At 44.2% G+C, this 21,465-nt stretch overlaps 1 protein-coding gene and 1 long non-coding RNA gene across 21 annotated transcripts in view; one reads left to right on the forward strand and one right to left on the reverse strand.

Moving 5' to 3' along the window:
* Positions 1-21,465, reverse strand: part of NFIB (nuclear factor I B) — a 453,529-nt gene that overhangs the window by 229,500 nt on the left and 202,564 nt on the right. For 8 of the 15 annotated variants that reach the window (XM_045468032.1, XM_045468031.1, XM_045468045.1 and 5 more), the window contains exon 2: positions 6,181-6,712. In XM_045468032.1, the coding sequence (XP_045323988.1) occupies positions 6,181-6,712 (532 nt within the window). Of the gene's footprint in view, positions 1-6,180; positions 6,713-7,106; positions 7,125-12,835; positions 14,020-21,465 lie in introns of those variants that run through there. The other 7 variants (XM_045468034.1, XM_045468040.1, XM_045468033.1 and 4 more) reach the window with 6 other exon arrangements.
* The window catches only part of LOC123592683, a 46,007-nt gene continuing 39,781 nt past the window's right edge, over positions 15,240-21,465 (forward strand). For 2 of the 6 annotated variants that reach the window (XR_006709906.1, XR_006709911.1), the window contains exon 1: positions 15,240-16,731. This is a non-coding gene — a long non-coding RNA (uncharacterized LOC123592683). The remainder of the gene's footprint in view (positions 16,732-21,465) is intronic. The other 4 variants (XR_006709909.1, XR_006709908.1, XR_006709910.1 and 1 more) reach the window with 4 other exon arrangements.

The raw sequence follows: 21,465 nt of genomic DNA on the forward strand, positions 1-21,465 counted from the left end.
CCCCTCCCTCTTCAGGTGCTGAAATCCTAACAGGTCGGCAGAGATGGTAAGGGTAAAAGAGTGTCGTGACAGAGGTTTTTTAACCCCACTGATCCAGTGTTTCAGTCCAGTCAGGCACAGTGAACGTTTATGAGGAGAAAGGCTTTACTAAGTCAGATATCTTGGAGCGTTTCAGACTGAAATGCCACATGTGAAAGGAAAAAGTTAATGGAAGGATTAAAACTTTAATTTCCTTTTGGCAATTCCCTCCCAAGTTCCAACTTTAAGGAAAAACAACTTAGTAAATAAGAAATCCTACCCAATCTATGTTACCTCGACGTGTGGAAACACTCTCCCACACCACGCTAGAAAACAGCAACTTTAAAGAACTTAAAGCAGTGGCCATAGGTGTCCTCCCTAAATGGCTCCTGCCCAAGCTCCAAGGCACACACTGAATCTGTCGAGGAGTCACCCTTGGGAAGGAGTCACATCTCCCCCCAAATTACCATTATTCCTGAATAATGAACAGCATTTCGGTTCTTTTACATACAGAGTCATTTTACCACTCAAGAGGCATAGTGCACTGAATTTGCAGATCCAAATCCATAATCTAGATGAATATTTTTTATTATAAAATGTGTACTGCTGTGCATATGCGGGGGGGGGGGGGGTGGGGAGGGCAGAAGGTGTGTGGGATGTCTAATGCTGTCGGTAGGATATTTTCCCTACCTTCGCTGCCTCCAGAAAGTGGGTCACTGTTATTTTTTTTTAATATTTGAAAATCATAATGGATGTAACAAACGAGCCTCTCCCCCCCCTCTCTCTCTCACTGTCTCTCTCTCCCCCTCCCCTTTCCCTTTGAAAAGTGAAATCATATTAACAGCAATGCAAGAGCTTAGTTTGCCATATCAGAACACAGATGCCAAGCTTTCCCAGCTGGCAACTGGGGCCTCCGAGTTTAACTCTTGAATTGTCTAGCAGAGCTCTCTTATGGCGGGGACATCATGGCATGGAGGGTGAACTTCTGGCCCCTTAGACTGTGTTTTCTTCTTATCAGTGAGAAAATTGCTAAGTATCTTATCTTACAATATATGTTCCCACAAAGGTCTCATTAAGCCTAGGAGCTAGGCATGCCAGTAAGAGCCATTCTTTATCTGGTGAATTGTGTGTGAGCCAGAATGCAAACAAATGTGCACTGCAGTTCATGAGTTCAGTCAAGGACAGGATGCTAGATGGGAAAACTTAGCAGTGTTCCCCTAAGTCAAACATGCACACCAACTTTACGCTCTCTGAGCACTTCGCAATACAAGCACGCCAAATCATCCTAGAGAGCAGCCTACTTGTAACACAGTATAAAAGCTTAGTTTTCCCCATAATGGGAAATACCTGCAAATGAAGTGAAATTTATTAAAATGTTAAAACACGCTGTCAACTTGCAAACCATTATCTACTTAAGCTTTTCATAAAGAAATAATTGTTACCCAAAAGGATTCTAAAAGTCAGTAACTGAGGGAGGAAAATAATTCTTCGCATTTGCTTCCTCGCTAATGATATGTGACAACCGGGAAGGATTCTATTTCAAAAACAATAATAATGATGTAAACAAGTCACATTTTTCACAACTTCCAAAGGTACTTTAATGATCACAACACTTAACAATAACACCACAAAAGTTGCCATCCAGCAACGGACCATGATTTTAAGGGCTCCACAAGGCTAAAGGAAACCTCGCTTTGATGAGAGCCATGAAGTTCCTGGCCTCTCTTCAGTATCCGAAACAGGTTTAATAGGAGTGCAAAGGAGAGTCCAAAAATCAGTTAGGCTGACTTAGTTTAAACTCTAACCTGTTAAATTCAGGACAACAGTTACTATCTCTTGAGATCTCTAAACTTCTTAGTATGTTCTGACCTCTTCCTGCCTCAGAGAAAGCCCAGTTCCCCCACCCAACCCAGCCTGTTCCCCCTTCATCCGGGACACAGCCTGGACCCAAGGCCTCCCATAGGCCAGACTTCCTTCCCTGCAGCCCTTTGGGTAGAACTGCTAATCCTTCTTATTAATTAACGAGATAACGGTGGTTAACGGGAAAGCGACAGTAATGCTAACTATCTAGGAAACTTCAACCAAAATTATTTCAGCCTTTTGGTTGCTTTTCCTGGTGTGCAGAATTGTGCACTGAGAATCTGGCAACCTTCTGAGGCAGAATTGGGAAATTCAGCAATGAACGATTTGTATCAGACCTTAGCACACAGGTTTCCTCAAGATTTGCTTTTTTTTTTTTTTTTTTTTTTAACATTTACACTGTTACACGCTGCTACCTAGAAAGAAAAGTTAGATCCTCTCAACATGTTACTACAAAATTTGGAAGGGCAGAAACTGAAGGAACTAAAACTTGCATAAGAAATAAGCAGTGATGTGACTGAAAGCAATAGTCAGTCATAATGAATGCATTATATATCACTCCATTCAGCTGGCCCTCCACACCCTCACTGCACACCCCGCATCGTACAGCCCACTTCTGTCCCAGTAAGGTGTCCTGTGCAAGGCTTGCCTGGTTTTTGTTTTGTTTTGTTTTGCTTTCACGGATGCAATCACAAAGACAAGATGGGGAATAGTTACCACCTGCCCCAGAATCACTGGACATCTTTAACGTCTTTGGGAAAATGGAGGCCACTTTAGAGCTATTTTTCCCTTTAATCTCTCCCAGCCTTTAAAAAAAAAACACCTAAAAAATAAAAAGGAAGGGTTTTATATTAGCTAAGGTTTGCTGCAGCAAACAAGCAAGCAGCTTTCATTCAGGGATTGTCAAAAACTTTCCAGTGTGCCCACTGCAATGCGGATGCCAACCAACGAATCAAAGGCATTCAGCAACTAGACAAAGAGGGTCTGATGCCAACCTCGGTGCCACTGGCAACCATTATTGGCATCAAGCACAGTGTCTGCCTTTTTTTTCCCCCTCGCCTGGCACTTCACAAACAAAATGGCGGTTCTTGTAGCAACGAAACAGCCGAAGCGCAGCTCTCTGAATCAATAGCGTCAAATGATTTTATGGATTTAAACGCAGTTACTTCCCCATGATGTGTACATTTTAGGTAAAGTGAGGGGCTTATACAATTTTACAAACGACTGGATCGAACATGACCCTTTACTAATGTAGAGAAATAGAACAAATGGACTAAATTGCGGTCAACCGGGCTATGTGCGTAGAAGAGGCTGAATAACAAAGAGATTTAGCCTTAAAGAAAATACTGCCTTGTGGCCATGTGATGCAAAGGTCTAATGCACTACACATCAAAAATGATTTCAAAATGCATCAAGTTTTCCCAAAACCATATCAGATGCAGATGTAGTACTATGGCTTGTGTCAAAGCTCTAGGAACTTTCCACATTTCAAAAAACATGAGGCTGCTGGGCATGAGGGGGGGAAAAAAAAGAAGTGTGGGTTGAACCAAAAGAGAAAGAGGGAAAAAGAAAAGCATAGGAAGTTGGCCAACAATGGAACTTTATTATATGTTGGTCTTTATTTCATCCTCCAAAAGAGATGCAGCTTGTGATCTTGTATAAATAACCAAGAGGACTATTGACATTTCTAGATCTGGAAATTGTCAATATATTGTAACATCACTCCACACTGCAATGCGGATGCCAACTAACAAATCACAGGCATCCTGAGCTAAACAAAGAGGGTCTGATGCCAATCCTGGTGCCAGTGGCAACCATCTTTGGCATTCTCTCTGTTCTTTCTCATGTTTTCCTCCCAGTCGCTTAGAAGTGGGGAGACAGAGAAAAAAGGGGGGGGGAAGAAAGGTAATTTCGTTGCTCATTCTACTGTAAACATTACAGTTTTCTTTTCCTATTTTTCTTTCATGTTTTTCTTCATACTCCTTTGCCTGATTTATAAAACAGACTTAAGTGGGTTTTCGTGTACTTAAAGGAGGAATAAAGAGTCATGATGGGAGATACGCAGCACTTTGATTGACTACAGACTTATCTTTGTAAATGCCTTCTTCAATCAATTGTACTGCAAACCAACACAATTAACCTACATTTGACCAAAAAATAAAACAAGAAAATAGAAAGATACAAATTTGGGAAAAAAAAGGAAAACGCAAAAGCATCCTGATGTGACTTTTTCAAAGAAAGAGCCAACAGATGTTAAGAAGAGATGAAGCACTGGCAGATAGGAGAGGATACAGAATAGATGTACGGGGTAAAATAACGAAAGCTTTCTATGACAGATACTTAGAACAACAACAAAATCAGTGTCTTATCTGAAAACATGGTCTCCGAGAGTTGTTTTTAAAACTTCGTGATTATCAGGACCAATGGTGCAAAGCAGAAGGCATTTATGCAGTTTTCTTTCTTCAATCTATCTTCACAAATCCAAAGGATGTGTTCTTTATTGTCAGTTCATCAACCAAGAGAGTTGGCTGCCTGCCCCGGGAGGGAATGTACATACGTGCACACCTCCAGGACTAGCCTTCCAGCAAGTCAGAGTATGAGCAGCAGTGAATCTTCCCTCCCTGCACTACAAAGTTGCATGACCCACTTTTTAAAACTTTACTTCCAGCCTTGACTTTCACAATTCACGTACAACACACTCTACAGTCCAACGCACATACGTAGCCCACCTTCCGAGGTCACCTCCTAGACAGCTGTCAGTCAAATTAAGTGTCGTGTGTTAATGGCCTTGGATTTTAGGACACACAGGGTGAAAACAGAGTTCTCCCTAAACCATCAGTGCTTGGCCTTTAATCCTTAAATGCACGGAAATGGTAAATGCGGTGTTTCCAAGAGAAAAATAGTAAACGTTGCAAATATGTGTTGTCCAGCATATTATTTAAAATCAAACTAGACATTCTTCAATGACGTTTAAGCATTATCTCTAAAACTGTATCAAGGAATTAGAAAGACAAAAAGCACATGATAAGTATCTAGATTGCTGAGCCAAACGACTATAACCCTGATATTTTATTTTCTTGGACAGTAATAAAGTTCAGACCGATTTCTTGAATCCCACATTTGTATGACGAACGTCAGATACCCGTCAGCCACCCCTATCTGCTTCCCTCCCACCAGGCCGAGGTAGGAAATGACCCACCATCTGTGACAGATCCAACCTCAGTCCACTTTTGGTATGCTGCTTTTTAAAATGATGTTTTACTACGGACTGTTGCTAATACGTGGAAATCTGTATCTTGACCCATGTATTTGAAGAAGAGCGACTGTCACTATTTAAGGAAAGGCATACTAAGAAAAATAAAAAATAATAAAGAAGCATTTCATGAACTCAAAAATACGTTCAGCAAAAATCTCACCTATTTTTGACTCATCCGGGCAACATTTACACCACCCTCTTTACCAGGTATTTTTTTAATAGGTATGGTATGTGGTTTCCACATTCTTTTTGAGATTTATTTTAAACCAGTGTAACCAGTCCACTTTCTGTTTTTGTTCTGTCAGGAGGGCTACACCTTTTCTCCTCGGTAAGTTTGATAAATTCACATTCAAGGAAACTAATGATACTAAGTCTTCCCAAGTCACGCTGGGGAAATATTATAGCGTAAATTATTTAAACAAGAACTACAATCCATTCCATCGACAGCGACTATTATTACACAATCAGAAGTAGGCGTTGATAGAAATATTTAAATTAAATAAATCTAGCTCTACGTGAGATACACTTTCTGATAGATAAATGCTACCTTGGGCATTTTGTAATAGGAAATGTTAATTCTATTTTCGGTGCAATAGGACTAGATTCGTAAGTAAAGTTCGTCTACCACGCTAGTTAGGAGGCTATACTGAGATTTTTAAAAAGCGGGTTTGACTCTTCATAAATAAATTTACATTTTCCGACTGAGAAAAGATGACTGCATGCAAGGAATGTTGCCGAGGACAAAAAGTGAATCGTAATTAACTATCTTTTGCAGACTAGTCTGCGTCTTTGAAAAGGTGTATGCTTTCAAAGACATTTGAAAATGCATCTCTTTGTGGTCTTTTGTAAGACATCCACGCCTATCCAGGTACGAAAGCTCCATGTCTATTTCCACGGCTTGCACGTGGCCGTGGGCATGGGAGTAGCCAGAGTGGGTGAAGGAGGTCTAGGGGCCTCGAGGACCATCTAACCCAAGCCAGATACTCCGCATACGGGGTTTGTGAGCAGTGTTTGCCGAGCTAGAAGAAAGAACGATCTGCTCCTACCTTGCTCCTGCACGTAGTATGCCAAAAACAAATCAAGCTCCTTAACTGATACTGTGATATGATGTGGCTGGACACAAAGTGCTGGGTTTGTGCAATGTGGGGATTTCATGAGCCGCTCTCCATCGGTACTTTCCAAGGGGATGCCTTTGAACAGGATCACCATGACTAGATCCAGACGCCAGACTTTGTCTGCCTGTCGCAGGCAGTCGATTCTCCTGATCTTACCCTTCTGGTCGGGATTGGATAAGACACAGCACGGGTGCTTCTTGCCAGTCACGGTGAGCACAAAGTCCTCTCGGTACTCCTGGCGGATGTCTTTGCGCAGTTTGGCCAGGAGCCTGGATGCCCACTTCTGTTTGATTTCAGGCTTTTCGCTGAGAAGCTCATCTTTGACTGCTCTTTCTTCATCCTTTGACATTCGCTTCTCATGCTTTTTAAAGTACTTGCGTTTCCGAGCCTGCAGGTTGAACCAAGTGTAGGCGATTGCACGGACGTGTGGGAGTAGTGCCTCGATGAATGGGTGAAATTCATCCTGTGGAAGATGGGGGTAGGGGGGGTCAGGGGAGAATACATACACAGTCAGTTTCATTGCAAAGGCTCAAAAAAAAAAAAAAAAAACTACAATCCATTCCCAAGCACTACAAAAAGTTAGGCATAAAAATAACATTCTTTTCTTATTTAAAATTATCAAAATAGCAAGACAAGAAGAAAATAAAGTATGACAAGCAACCCCTTTTCCACCAAAACTTACAGGTTGATTCTGCCTCCTAAAAAGAAAATAAGATTTATATTTGTATTTCCACTCTGGCCCATCCCCCTCATTCCCACCATGCATCCTACATTCTTTAAAACGTAAGTAAACCAAGGTGCTTGGCACCTAATTTAATATCTAAATATTTGATTGACCAACTAACGCTAAGCAGTACCATTTTACAAAGAACACAGTGAGATTTTTTTTTTTTTTTTTAATCGGAGCAGAGCTGTTCAGAAGGCAGGAGCGATGCCACAGTTCATTTCTCTTCTCTGTGGCACAGAAACACAAAGCATATAGATGCTCAGCGTAATGCCACACAGTTCCCGCTTTTGGAGCATGCTCTCAGCAAGAGGCTGCTGGTGGCTCAAAGAGCATGCGCCATTAAACTTGATCCATTTTCTTATCAAACGTCCAACATTCCAACACTGAAACAGCACCATTCCAAGAGTGGTAACTAGAGAAACCGGTATACAGTGAGGGAAAGTGGGCAAAGGACACAGCTTGTCGTATCAGTGTCCTGAACAGAAGGTTTCCATACTTTGAGCAGTGCGTTCTCTCCCCTCCACCACCAACACTAACCTCCAACACACACACACACACACACACACACACACACACACACACGCATTCTCACTCTATTCTCTCATAGACACAGAGACACGTTCTTTCGCTTTTCAGCAAAAGTTTCTAAAGTTGAAAACAAAAATTATATGAAGCTTCTTCCAGCAGCTTTCCTACAGAATCCAAAGCCCCACAGAGCCGGTTAATTTGTTAACCGATCACAGGAGTATGGCAATTATTCTAAACCCCTTAAAAATCCATCTGAGGTGAACAATGAAAAATGGCAACTTGGCACCAACTTTACATGCTTTGTGTCTCTGCATGCGGTGGCAGGGTGACACCGGGAGTGCACCGCTGGTCACTTACTGCTTTTGTGGAATCAATACAATGCATTTGCTACGCATGTGAATTCTCCGGCAGGACTGTGGGTGCGTGTATGCATGGCTTGGGAAGCTGCACGTGTATCGACCGTACAGTATCCTGCCTTTTGAATTAAGTGGTCTACCTTAGGGTTCTGCATTTTTCCTGCCTGTTCCATCTAAGTCTTTTTTAAGGGAGGGAGGCAGTGAGGAATGGCAGATAATCTTCACCTACAGATATTTCAAGTGACTTCCCAAAGCAGTTAGCGTTTCATTACTTCCTGCCATAGGTAAAACCTGTCTCATAAGCTTAGGCCTATTTACTGCTCACAGAAAGAGCTAACCCCCTGTGCACGCATTCTGCATGAATGCAATAAACCAAGATCTGAAGCAAATAAGAACTTCCGCTGCGGCCACTTTTCTGGTCACACTGACTGTATTGTCACCCCAACCAGAAAATAACTTTCTCTACCCTATCATATCCCAACGTAGAATGTACGTGCTGGTGCTAGTCACCCTGAACTATGTGAAATAAATTCTCTATCTAACCAGCAGACGGATGAACTGCAGGAGGGTTAAAGATGAAGAAAGTGCCACTGATGCCACTCTAACAAAGAAGGTGTCCCCCCAAAAATCCCATATAGTTTTGAATCCATTTTTAAGATGAAATTCAGGTTTCCAATGCTAAAGACCGTGGTATGTTCACAGCCTGCACTTCCCATACGGAAAAGGTGTATGTATGTCCCATCCGATCAATAATGCAGTTATCAAGGGCTGTAACATATTGCTGTAAAGCGTTCCTACGGCAGAATGAGTATAAATCAAAATTCTATAACAATACAGAATGCAGATGATTACATCACAGCGTGAGGCATAACCAAATGCCATGGAGGAAATCATTAAACTGATCAGTAGTTTCCAGCAGAGATTTGAACAATTCGGTTACTATGCGAGCACATTAAACTAGGCCATGGAAAGAGTTAAACCACAATCTGTTCTTTGTGTGGGAACAGTCCTGCTAACAGCAACCACAGCCCATGATAAGACCTCCCTATCTCCATATACTTTCTGAGGCCATGCTTTCAGTCTTCACTGTAACTACAAAAACTTTGCTTATCCCCCTTAGACATAATGCAAAGGAAGCCCTGTTCAAGGAAATGTGGACTTAAACATGCTTTGGGAACTCACTTCCTATAATCTGACTTCTACTATGATTTATGGATATGAGTAAAAAACATACATACGTAGTCATCAGCCAAAGAGTTGAGAATGTAAAGGGTACATGGGGCTGGGAGGGAGCTCTGTCCCGGTGTTTTACCCTTGCCCCACTTTTTAAAAAGCTGTATTATTTTAACAGATATTATTAAGCGGTGGGGTAACTCTTAAGTGCTTACATCCTTAAGTACTATGTTCAGTGACATTTCATTTTCTTATAGAGACATCAAACATAGTTTTTACTAAATCTGTTTGAGTTTCAAATCATCTGTCATGTCACAAACCTCAAAATGTTAATAAATTATTTTACACAATCAAAATGCACATCTGAGGACTGAATTTGGACTTTCTTAGCAAATGCACGCAAAACAATGCTGGTTTTTTTAAGTTTGTCTTGAGTTTGTTGCCAATGTTGCCAAGTAATGTTTTTAAAACACACTTTTTTTCTTATTGATAACTAGAAATAGTAAACTTCCTCCCTCCACAAACTTGCCTTATAAACATCTTTCAGGGCTTTAGCATTCTGTGGACTCCTTTCAAGTGAAACACTTAACATGGAGACATAACCTCCAAAAAAACCAAAAAATAAATGGTAAGTAGAGGTTTGTTATAAGTCACATATATTTCTGTATTAACATACCTAAAATGTCATCTCTCAAGTGTGACTGTTTTCTAACAATGAGTTGCAATATATTTTTAGTCATTTTGAGTGACATGAATATGGAACATAGTAACTGTCTTCATCCAAAAAAGAAAAAAAAAAAAAGTGATTAAGGTATTCAAATGTCCTAATGAATAGTTTATCACAATAACACTTTACTAAACAATTATGAAAGTTTTTTCTTAAGCTGAGCATCTGAGTGGTTTAAGATCGAATGGCTCTATACCAAGGTAATATGCCACCCTGCCCTTTCAGAATTTTTATCAAAATTCACTGACATTTCTCTTTTCAAACTTCTTTTAATTGATCTAAATTGATAAAATAACCAAGTTACAAATTTCGAATATAAAAGTAAACAATCTTAATTCCACCAGAAATATTTATTTTTCTTCACAGAAACAATGGTTTCCATGAAACGGATGGAAAATTAGATCAATACAGAGGTGGAAGAATAAATACTAGATCTTCTTGGAGCATTGCTATATAATAATAAACCATTAAAGCTATGTACCTGAAGAACTTGACTGACAATGAAATTTTAAAAGTCAATGCAATCATGGCAGGTGAAAGTTTTATTAAGGGTTTACATTATTTTTAGAAAAAGCAAAATATTAAATCATATATGATGGTTCTTAATTTTCCTTTTATGTCTGATTTATACTGAGGTAGAAATACTGATTTATATCAATATACTGACACTTTTACATCACACTTTGCTAAATAGCAACTTTAACTGTAGCTCCTTTTGAATTAAAATTCTTTCTAAAACCTAGACACTTTATTGCAACAACTGAGACACTTTGTAAAGTTTTCAAGCAGTTAAGAATGTTTCTCTATTCTGTATTTACACAACCCAAAAAACATTTTGCTCTAGCCATTAGACTCCTATCATACAAAACTAACTACTGGTCTGATATAAAAGTTGCACTGTTAATGTGTTCTTACTTTTGTAACACCCCACATTACCTATAAAGCCACAGAGATATTAATTAAGTGAGAATGTGAAAGCTACAATCCCTTCTGTAGTATAGGCCTTCAATCCCAAAAACAGTTTTAATACGTCAACCTAGATTTACATTACTAAAACAGTAGAGAATATTAGTCATCATGAATTAGCGTTGGTAAGTATGTGTTCTTGAATACTAATGTGAGAGCTGAATGATTATGCTATATATGCTCCTAATATTCCATATGTCACGAAGCTGCAATGTTATTTCCAATTTACAGAAATTAAGTTAAAGCTAGTGACTTTACAATGATATTTAGAGGAAATCAAAAATGCAATGTAATCTCTAGCAATGTTTCTGAGCAACTGATGCTAGAAATCTAAATTTATATAGAAAAGCAATCTTTTACAGGTGAGAATAAGGGATGTGGTACTTTGTAAGCGAAAAAGCTTACCTCGATTTGTTTTAATGGAGCTATGCTTCAATAATGTAAAAATAATATCAAATGAACACGGTTTACTAGGAGGAAAAAAAAATCCTGCTGATGGCTAATATGAAAGGTAACTTTTACAACTAAAGGCAATTCGCTATACCTGAAACAGTTTCATCATCATATGTATTAGCCTTTATTCATAGCTTTAAAATACAAATAGCTCAGCAACTCATTTTTCCAGTTTTGTGAAATTAAAGTGCACGTTACTTGCTGAAAATAGCCATATCTAAGTTAATCATACTCAGATGCCAAACAAAATATAAACAATAAAAAATGTGTCAGCCAAAAAGCTACAGGACTGTATCCAATCACTGAATAAGCCTTATCATTGTTTTCATCTTCATTCACAATTTATGAATGCCTTAGTCCTTTCCAATCACAATGGCTTCTAATTGTCATACAATTGAAATCTTAATCATTTGTCCATTATAAAAATGCATCACCGTGATATTGAATTTTTTTAAATTATTGTAACACACCTAAGACCTGGCGACACTTAAGTTTAGTTTTTTTTTGTTGTTGTTGTTGTTGTTGTTTTTGCCAATGTCAAAGAAAATGGTTATCAATTACCAATGGTGACACTGCCTCCAAAAAGCTGAAGTCAACTGTCCGACACCTTCGGAGGTTTAAAATACTGCTTCAAATAACAACTCTGGGCTAAGGTATTTACTGAGTTCGCCAGTGGTTAGTTGGCTGGGCAGCGATGAAAACTGCCCCCAGGTAAGTCTGTTCGGTCTCTCTGCTTTTCCATTTGACCGTCTGGTTTAAAATTATATAAATCGTGTTCTCAAAAATGTGTAAAGCCAGTATTTTATGTCATAACGTTGTTCCTAAGGTCTTAGGAGGGCAATTTTCAAAGTGAAAAAAATGTAAATGACCTTACTTTTCCAGCATTACTTTCTGCCTTCTGAGCTACGCCCAAATATCGTCAAAGGAACAGGTCTCCACAAAATGAACATGTTCTAAAGTCCTTAACTTTCACCACGACCAACTAACTCGTGTCAACGTAAAGACTGCCTTTGTGGTGTGGTCACGGGAAACCTCAAAGTGCGGATCACGATGGACCAGAGTTTCAGATCCCCAAATTAAGCAAAGGAATGGGTCCCCGGACCACAACCTCCGACTCGCTCGGTCGCCCGCCCACTGCCTGCAGCGGAGTCCAGAGGCGCCCACAAGGACTCGTGCTGGAGTCCCCTCGCCCAAGTTCACTGCTTGTTTATAAGGGCTCAGTCCCCCCTAAAGCTCCTCTAAAGCCCGAATCAGTCTCAGCGCTCCAGCGACCGACCGGGGCGACGGGCACCCTGGGCAGGGGCGCCGCGTAGCAGCAGGCACTCGGGGGGCCGCGCAGGGGCTAGCGCTCCCGGGCCCGGGCCCTGCCCACCCCCGGCGGCCTCGCCCGGCCCAGCTGCCCTGGCAGCGCGCGGGCTCCGGCTCCCGAGCCCGGGGCGCGGGGCTGGGCGCGCAGGATGGCCTCGGGCGAGCAGCCGCGCGCCGGCTCCCACGCCGCCCCGCAAATCCCGCCGCAACTCCGGGCCACTTCTGCGAGGGGCAGGGGCGTACCGAGGTTAACTAAAGCCGTTAATTGTCGGCAGACGAGAGCAACAAAACAAAACAAAGGCATTTCGGACTAGAGAGAAAGCTCGAGAGAGCGACCGAGACATGTACCTGAGTGAGACAGATGGGAGAATACATCATGACTTCGCCTTAAAACGCACTTTCCCGGAGATGCCCAAGAAAATCTTCGAGAAGCAAGAATTTCATCTATTCATTTTACAGTCATCTGAGCCCCGCGATGCGATCAATCAGGACGGGGCTCTGCGCTGGATCACCGCAACTTCACAACAAACCCAGTCCTCCTTAAATAGCCAAAGATTCAAGTTCACTCGGCGTGCTAGATTTCCCGGGGTGAAATCCAATCTACACTTTTAACCCTCTTGCAGTCCGAGCGCGCTGGCCCTGCTCGCCGAGGCCGCCGCCGCCGCCGCCGGTGTTGGCTGCTTTTCGCCTGGGTTTGGGGATTTATTTTCTGTTTTGCAGTTGTTGTTGTTGTTGGGGGCTAGGGGGTGCGCGAAGGTTCGGTGTGGGTTGGATTGGGGTGGTGGTTGGTGGTGAAATGCTTTTTTAAAAAAGGCGGGGAGGGGGGCGCAGGAGAGAGCGCGGGAGGGAGAGCGAGGAGAATGTGTCACCGCGCTGGGAAAGTTCAAGGTTACAGCCCCGAGCACTGCGGCAGGATTCCGGAGTGGCGATCGCAGGCGAAACTTTGCCGCGAGCCGACCATGTGTGTGCGCGAGGGGGAGCGTGAGCGAGTGCGCGCGGGTGGCTGGGCGCGCGCGGGAGAGGGCTGGGTGGGGGCGGGGTGGGTGGGGGAGAAGGGAGAGGCTGGGGTGAGGGAGGGGGCTCGGGCGCAGGTCTCCCGGGCGGAAGAGGCTCGCGGCGCGGTCCCCGGCTGCAGCCGCCGCCGCCCGCGCCGGCTGCTCCACGCCCGGCCGCCCGACCGCCCGCCTCGCCCCGCGTCTGACCCGGCCGAGCGAGGAGGCTGCTGCTGCTGCCGCCGCTGCCCAGAGCCCAGGGGGATCGGAAGGAGCTCCTGAAAAATCCCAAACGATAAATCCCGCTCTCCCGCTCGGCTCCAAACTCCTCTCTTTTCTGCTCTGGGCTCTTTTTTTTTTTCCCCTCCCTCTCTCGCTTTCTTTCGTTGCAAAACTTGGAAGTTGAAAATTTCACCGGTTCCACCCTCTGGACCCCGCTCGAGCTCTCTCCAAATCAGACTTAAGGATTGTTTTATTATTTAATTACACAATCATCGCTTTACTCCTCCTCCTGCAAACGCGCATTCCTTTTGCACCAGCCTCTCCACACCCCCCGCCCCCCACCTTCCTCCTCCTCCTCTTGCTTCTCTCTTTCTCTTCTCCTCTCTCTCTCTCCCTCTCTCTCTCCCTCATTTGTTAAAGGTCTCATATCCGTGCAACTGAACCATGACTTTTTTTTTTTTTCCTCCAAACTAGATCTTCTTTCCGCCCTTTGGGCAAGTCCCGCACTCTCCCCACACCACCACATACACATACACACCCCCGAAAACCCGCCCTGGGAGAGGTATTTCTGTGCCCGCTGCGGACTCTTTAAGCCGCGGGAACATCCGAGTGGGAGAAGCACTGAGCCGGTCTGGGCCCGAGAAAGGAACGAATGGAAAATTCCCTCACACCCAGGCCGCCCCAGGGCCCAGGCTGGGGCGCCGACTCTCGCACCCGGGGCGGGCGCGGTCCGCCAAAGCCTCCGGCTGAAGGGAGGAGGGGCAGGCCGAGGAGGCGGGGGCCCGAGCGAACTTCGGCTCAAGTAGTTGGGGAGCGCCGGCGCGGACTGGGGGCGGGGGGCGGGGTCCTGCGGGGTCTCCCCAGCGCGGGCCCGCGCCCCGGGGCCGCTCCGCAGGAACAGCGCGCCGCGCTTCGCCGCGGTTTGCCGCCCTCCCGGGGGTGCCCCGTGCACGTGGCCTCGCTCGGAGCGGGAGGATCGGGCCGAGCTGCCGCCGCCGCCTCCTGCTCCCTCCTCCTTCTCCTCCGTCTCCTCCTCCTCCCGCGGCCCGCTCGGCTCTCCTCCTCCTGCAGCCCCGCTGGCTCTCTCCCAATCCCCACCCCCCGGGGCCCGGGGCGCCGGCGGAAAGCGTCTCCCTCCCCGCCGGGGTGCAGGCAGGGCGGGGCGGTGGCGCGCCCGAAGCTGCGGGGCGGGCGGGCGCGCGCGCGAGCTGGGTGCGTGTGCCGCTACGGCCCTGCAGAGGCGGTAGCGCCGGCCTCGCTCCCGCGGGGAGGGCCCCGCCCCCACCCACCCCGGCCGCGAGCCGCGGGTCGCGAGTGAATGAACTTGATTTCGGGTATTTGGGGAAAGCGATTTGCCTTGCACCCTCTCTGCACGCGCGCGCGCGCGCGCACACACACACACACACACACACACACACACACACTCCCCGCCCCCCAAATTCCGGCTTTCGGCAAGGGTTGGGTGGAGAAGAGGTGGAAGCAAAGGCTATCCAGACAATGGAGAGAGGAAAAGTGAGTGCCAGGGACTCCGCGTCTGCCTAGCCGGGGGCTGCCAGGGGCGGTTGGGGCCAAGAAGGGGACTCGACCGCCCCAGGGCGGGGCCGCCCCTATTCCCAACTGTGCTGTGGGGGTCGTGGGGGGCTCTCCTCTGATTCTCCTTTCCTCTCCCCCTCTTCGTCGCCTCTCGGTTTTCTTCCTCAACTTTCTCCTTTCTCTCGCTCTCTCTCGCTTCTGCCCACCGCCCCCCCCCCTTCTGTCCCCCCAGCGGACCTGAAGGAACCAGTGACTTTTTCCTTCACCAAGTGGGAGTTATCCACATCAAGCATTTCACAACGACACATCAAGAAAAGTAGGCAGGTTCAAGTCAACCATGAAATGGTCACTTTTTAACCCCGTCCTGTCCTCATTAGGGAAATGCTCAAACACAGTCCGTTTTCAAAGAGCTCTCTTAATGAGGCGAGCTTGCCAAGTGTGCCTCTACCAGCTGCAGCCCCCGCAAACCGAGCGCCCAAAGAAGAAAAGCGCTGGGGGGGGGGGGGGCGGGGATTTGAGGAGGCCGGGGAGAGGGGGAGCAGTGGATCTGGGAAGACAGGTAAAGTCGGGGAAATTTCGAGAACTCCCCCGAGTTAACCCTTGAGGGCACACACCACTGGGAGCAGCCTCCCAGCTCCCCCACCCCCACCCCCCACCCCGAGGCAAATCCTCTACTCAGCGTTCTGACAACGTTAATTTCCTTTGTGTGGGTCATTTCTTCCTTTTGAAAAGCCAAGATAAAGTTGACAGTCTTTAAAGATGAAAGGAATGAGGTGACAGTCGGGGTTAATCCATATAAATACTCATTTCTCTCTCAGAAATTTTTAGGCAATCTCATCTTAGATTAAAATAAAACCCCCCAAAGCATCACTTTGTATTGCACATTACGCTGCATCCCTTTTCTCGCCCTCATAGCACCAGTCTGCGGGGAGGGGGCGGGGAAGCGCTACTGATAATACCAGCTTTAACTACTGGAGTTTCCCTTTGAACAAATATTCAATTTAACCGGAGTTAATTTACCATAAAAGACATTCCCCCTGGCACGAATGCACTCATGTCCTTGAACACACCTCTTTGAAAGCCTGGACTCTTACAGAAGCCATTATTTCGGGGTCTCTTTAAAAATCCAGAGCCCATCTCTCTCTCTTTCTCTCCCTCCCTCCCTCCCTTCTTCCCTCCCTCCACCCCACACCACCCCCAGTGAAATCCTGGCACCCAGAGAGCACTCCTTTCAGCCAGAGATCCCAGAACCAGCCGCTGTCCCCTGGCAAAAGAGGCCCAGTGCTGAGCCCTGGGCAAGTGTCTGCAGACATCTCCTCCTCCCGTATTAGTTTCCCTTACCAACAGAACTCATTTCCCCTTGCCACCAAAACTAGGTTGCATCCAAAAGTTTCTCACAAGCTTTAAAGAGAAAAACGAAAAATTGACAACTGTTACACAGAAGAGCCCACAAATCCGCAGCAGCACCAGGGGGTGAAGAAGCAGCGGCAGACCCAGGTAAGACCCCAGAGAAGTGAAGATGTCTGGGGCCTCCCAGGCCTATCACTTAGGGGTTCAAATCGCTTTCAGGTGCTCCATGTTTGCAGGGCGCTTGTGGTTGGGTCCAGTCTGATGAGTGTGGAGGATGCTTGGTAGTTTTGGGTCCTGATTTGTTTCCAAGAAAAAGGAAATTGAGAAAGGAGTAACGGTGGGGTGGGCCAAACCAAAAGAAAAGAAAGAATGAGCAACAGAGACATCCTGGAAGGGCTTACTGGGTGCTCAGTGTATGTGGCTTTGACTGTGCTCCCAGGCCTTTGAGCCCTGGGCTGGATGGCTGACACTCCCTGAAACACTGCTTCTTGTCCAGCCTGTGTCGAAGTCACCGCACACCTTCCCTGGGTGAACTTTAAGGGAGCCTTTTAGAAGAAGAGACTGGTATATCTGGGTGTATGGGACATCTGGCTTCTCTCAGCACACTCATCCACTATCTTTGATTTTAGAAGTACCAATCTTTTAACTCTCAGGTAGAAGAGTAGAGGGAGGAAGTGAGAAAGAGACATGCATTTTATTCACTTTCCCTTTTCCCAGCCAGTCTGTGCCATGGTATTGAGAGGGGCTTTAAAGTATCCTGAGAAGTTTCTGATACTGTCAAAATGGGCCAAACACTTCTTAGACTTTGGTACTTACCTCTCCCTAAACTCTCTTTCTTCTCTCTCTCCCACACTGAAAGGTAAATGACAGGCCAATTGCATTCACCTCAAAATCTGGTTTGAGGAACTAGAAAGAAGTGAAAGCCTCCTGCATCAACAGGACTATTTGATATTTCAGAATTACTAAAGATCTCCTCCCCAGATCATTTATTCCCTGCCATCTTCGGAGGGGGGGGGGGGAGTTTCTTTTCTGACAGATAGTTTGTTGATTTCAAGAAGGTATGTCGGTACTTCGGGAGACTGAAATTTTCAAAACCTAGTTGTATATTTGAAAAATTAAACAAATTACCCAGTTGGAGCCTTTCACTGACCTCCACAGAGGACTTGACATCTCAAGTATCTATCAATATTGATTTTCTTTTAACCTTCTCCCTTCTAAAGAAACTCAGTGACAGGTTGCAAATCCTGGGCAGTTTAGGGAAAGGTTTCTTGGAGCTTAACAAAGCTGTCATTTTCAATACACCCGATGACTTTTTTTTTTTTTTTTAGCTCTTGCATGTGATTTGAGGGGAGGCTCAGCAACCACACACCCTGGCTGCATCGCCAATATCAATATTTTAAAACTAAATACAAAAGAGACAGATGACCTCCTGACCCCAGGAAACAGGCCTGCAAAACTGCAAGTATCCACCACACCATGCCCAGGGACCTTTCCTTCTTCCAAATGAACCACAAAAATCATACATGTGTAGCCCAGAAAACACAATTTTACGTCCACAAGCAGGAACACCAAAAATCCACTCAAAAACACATATATAAACAACCAACAAGTACTGAGATTGCCTGCACTTGATGGGGATTGCAAAATCATGCCCAGCTCTCTCAGCCCTGAAACTACTACTGTCAAATTAGGGTAGCAATTTTTCCCTCCTAGAAAATGCACAACTGGTTAGCTCCCCCACCCCCTTTGCCGCTTTGCCGTTCACTGAAACGAATAAATAACCATGGACTTTTCTTCCCTCCTCTGGGAGCTGTTTGGTGTCCCCTGAGGACAAAACTAAATGAGAAAAATGACGCTGTTAATAATGTCGCTGCTGAAATGCCTGTACTCGACTGTTAAAAAAAAAAAAAAATACCATCCCACTAAGTGTGCTTACATTTCGGGCACATTTACAAGCTACGACTGAATCTGAACAGCGACTGGGCCAGATTCCTCTATTAAGGTTAGCCGGTTTCCACTTCTCTACAGAGATGGGGCCAGTTCATCAACAGAGGTTCCCAACTTCTGAAGACATTTGCTCCCGGATTACAAAGTCAGCAGGTGCCTGTAACTTTTGCGTGGTTTATTTTAAACCTTGAAAATCACGTCAACGATTGCTTTGCTTCACTCACAACACTTCAAAAGTTACATACGCTCTCAACACAGAGCGTCTCCTCTGTGATACTGAGAGGGTTATAGTTATTGTCCTTTTTCAAAATAGCTGACTTTTAAGTAAAACTATACTATCATTTTATTTCTATGTGTAGACTTTTTTTTTTGTTACCCATCTACATACACTTTTTTGACATAGAAACAGATCAGTTTTAAGGAGAGGTTTAAAAAGCTTTATCCAAAATAGCCAAGTAGTCTTTATAGTCTGTATTAAGAAGTATAGAAGGTGTATTCAAACAAAGTCAAACTTTCTGCACCCCTTTCTCTAATTCGTCCTTTGAAACCTCCATCCTGTTTCAAAATGAAAATAATGCATAACAACAGAACTGTGTGCATTTTAACTTTCAAATTAAAATTTGACAAACAATTGTGCAGTTACAAAGAGAAAAGACAAAACAATTTGGCCTACACAAAATATATGTCCAGTAAACCTTATCTCTGAAATATTTTAACAACACAGCATGTTAACAAATTTCAAAGCAATAATATTGTCAAATTGTGTGATGTCACAAACTCTAAAAACAAAGTTACAGATGCTCATGACATCATATTCACTCATAATTATGCTGCTGCTCAGTCTGATCATATTAAAATTAAATAGATGTCTACGTCTGCTCAAGAATAAAAGGAATTTATTTTGGACATCAAACAATGAAACTGTCACCATTTATTGTATGAAACACTCAGCTAATCAATTTCCTATTAAAACAGCTTTCAACAATACTCAGCTTTAAAATTCATCGGGGCCAGTAAAAACCTTTTCCCAGTGCACAAGAATGCAGTCCCAACCACGACGATAATTACCCTTCTAATACTTTTATTGCCCAAGCACTTTTTCCTGTGCTCCCCATCAGTTAGGCAAGAATCTGCAGTATATTGTATCAGTGAGTTGGAGTGCTTGACCTTTGCGCACATATGATTTAATAGGGACTTTTCAGCGCTGGAGCTTTCTCCTTCTCTCATACCATTAAATGAAAACATCAAACCTCAAATGTAAAACTGGAAACCACAACGTTTTGTGTTTCACAACTCTTTGCAGTTTTTACTTAGGCTGCTTAAAGGTCAGCTTCTTAGCCTCCCAGTTCTCTCCCCCATAGAGTAAAGGTACTCAAAAGTCACACTAATTCTGGTTTTGATTAAATCTTGGACTCCCCAGTCAGATACACACATGCACTCTGCTTATTTACACGTGCATTCTTTTTCTAACCACACAAGCGTGCGTGTATGGTTTGCTGGATTTATTCCATTTTAGAGCTGATTTAAATGTCTGTTCAAGTCTGGGTTCAAATGTTAACTTTTTCCCGCCTGTTGGAAAATTAAAATTACAAAAGATGGTGCTATAAGATTCATTCAAAGAAAGTTAGAGTTAATCTTGTGTATTTTGGCGCCTTTTCCCTGCCAGCTACTGTACTGGGGGGGGGGGGGGGGGAAGGGAGGGGCGGGACTTGGAGATCTTGTCTGTCCCGTCTCAAGTTCAATGGCAGTTCTTCTAACCGGAGGAGAAGATGGCCATGTTCACAGCCCTAATAATAATTCCAATCACACCACTTCGGCATCTTGTGTCAAAGTCGAAACTGGCTTCCCCGCCCCCTTCAACCTGAAAGCTGCCAAGTCCTCACACACTCCGCATTCAACCACAACTTAATGGATGGGATATTGTGCATTAAAATGTGTCCCAGACGTACTGGCGAAGAGAGCACAAGGGAAAAGGGAGGCGCACGCGCGCGCACACACTCCCACACACACACACACACACACACACACACACACACACACAGGCAGAGGGGTAAAAAATCCTAGAGCAAAAACAGCGGGGCTTAAAAAAAAAGTACTAGGAGCGGGAAGAAATCCATCATAATCTTTTTTAAACGGGGAGGGAGGTGAAGAAGGAGGGCTAACAATTCGATCCTGCCACTTCAGGGACCAGGTGGGGGATACTAAGCTTGGGAACAAATATTGATTTTAAAAACAACACACCAATCAGAGCTAAATAAATACTACTACCCTCACTTATTTTTTAAAAATGCACTTTTAAATGAGAATATGTTACAAAGCTCTGCATATTCACCTTAAAGCGAAGGAAAAGGACTACAAAAAGAATGGGCTACGGGGTACAACTAAAGTATCACTTACAGTAATTTTTCCAGCATTAGGAGGAGGAGGAGAAAGAGGAGGAAATAAGAAATGAAGCAGGGAAAAGGCTACATTTTACACTATTTGGGCTGACAATGTTATCCAGTGATTCCCACCATCAAAGTGTGACACATATACTAAAGTTACTAAAGCTATAATATATATTATATACATGTATGTGTAATGATACATACAGTATATATATGATATACAAATTATATATATATATATATATATATATATATATATATATATATACACCGTATGTATCATTACACACACATACACACACACACACACACAATTGCTTTGGTCTGGGCTCAACCTGTAAAGCAGAAATGACATTTAGGTAAAACAGTCACTTCACAATGCACATACAGGAAAAACAAATTGTGTCTGGAGTGGAAGGGGGTGTAAGGGACGAACAAGACGAGCAAATAAAACCCATCATTTCAAAGCCACATACCATTGCACTGTTTTGCATTAAATAAAATGGATCTTGAGTCTGCAACAGAACCCTGGGCCGCTGACTTCACG

This window comes from Leopardus geoffroyi, chromosome D4 (assembly GCF_018350155.1).
Source record: "Leopardus geoffroyi isolate Oge1 chromosome D4, O.geoffroyi_Oge1_pat1.0, whole genome shotgun sequence".
Classification (NCBI taxonomy): Eukaryota; Metazoa; Chordata; class Mammalia; order Carnivora; family Felidae; genus Leopardus; species Leopardus geoffroyi.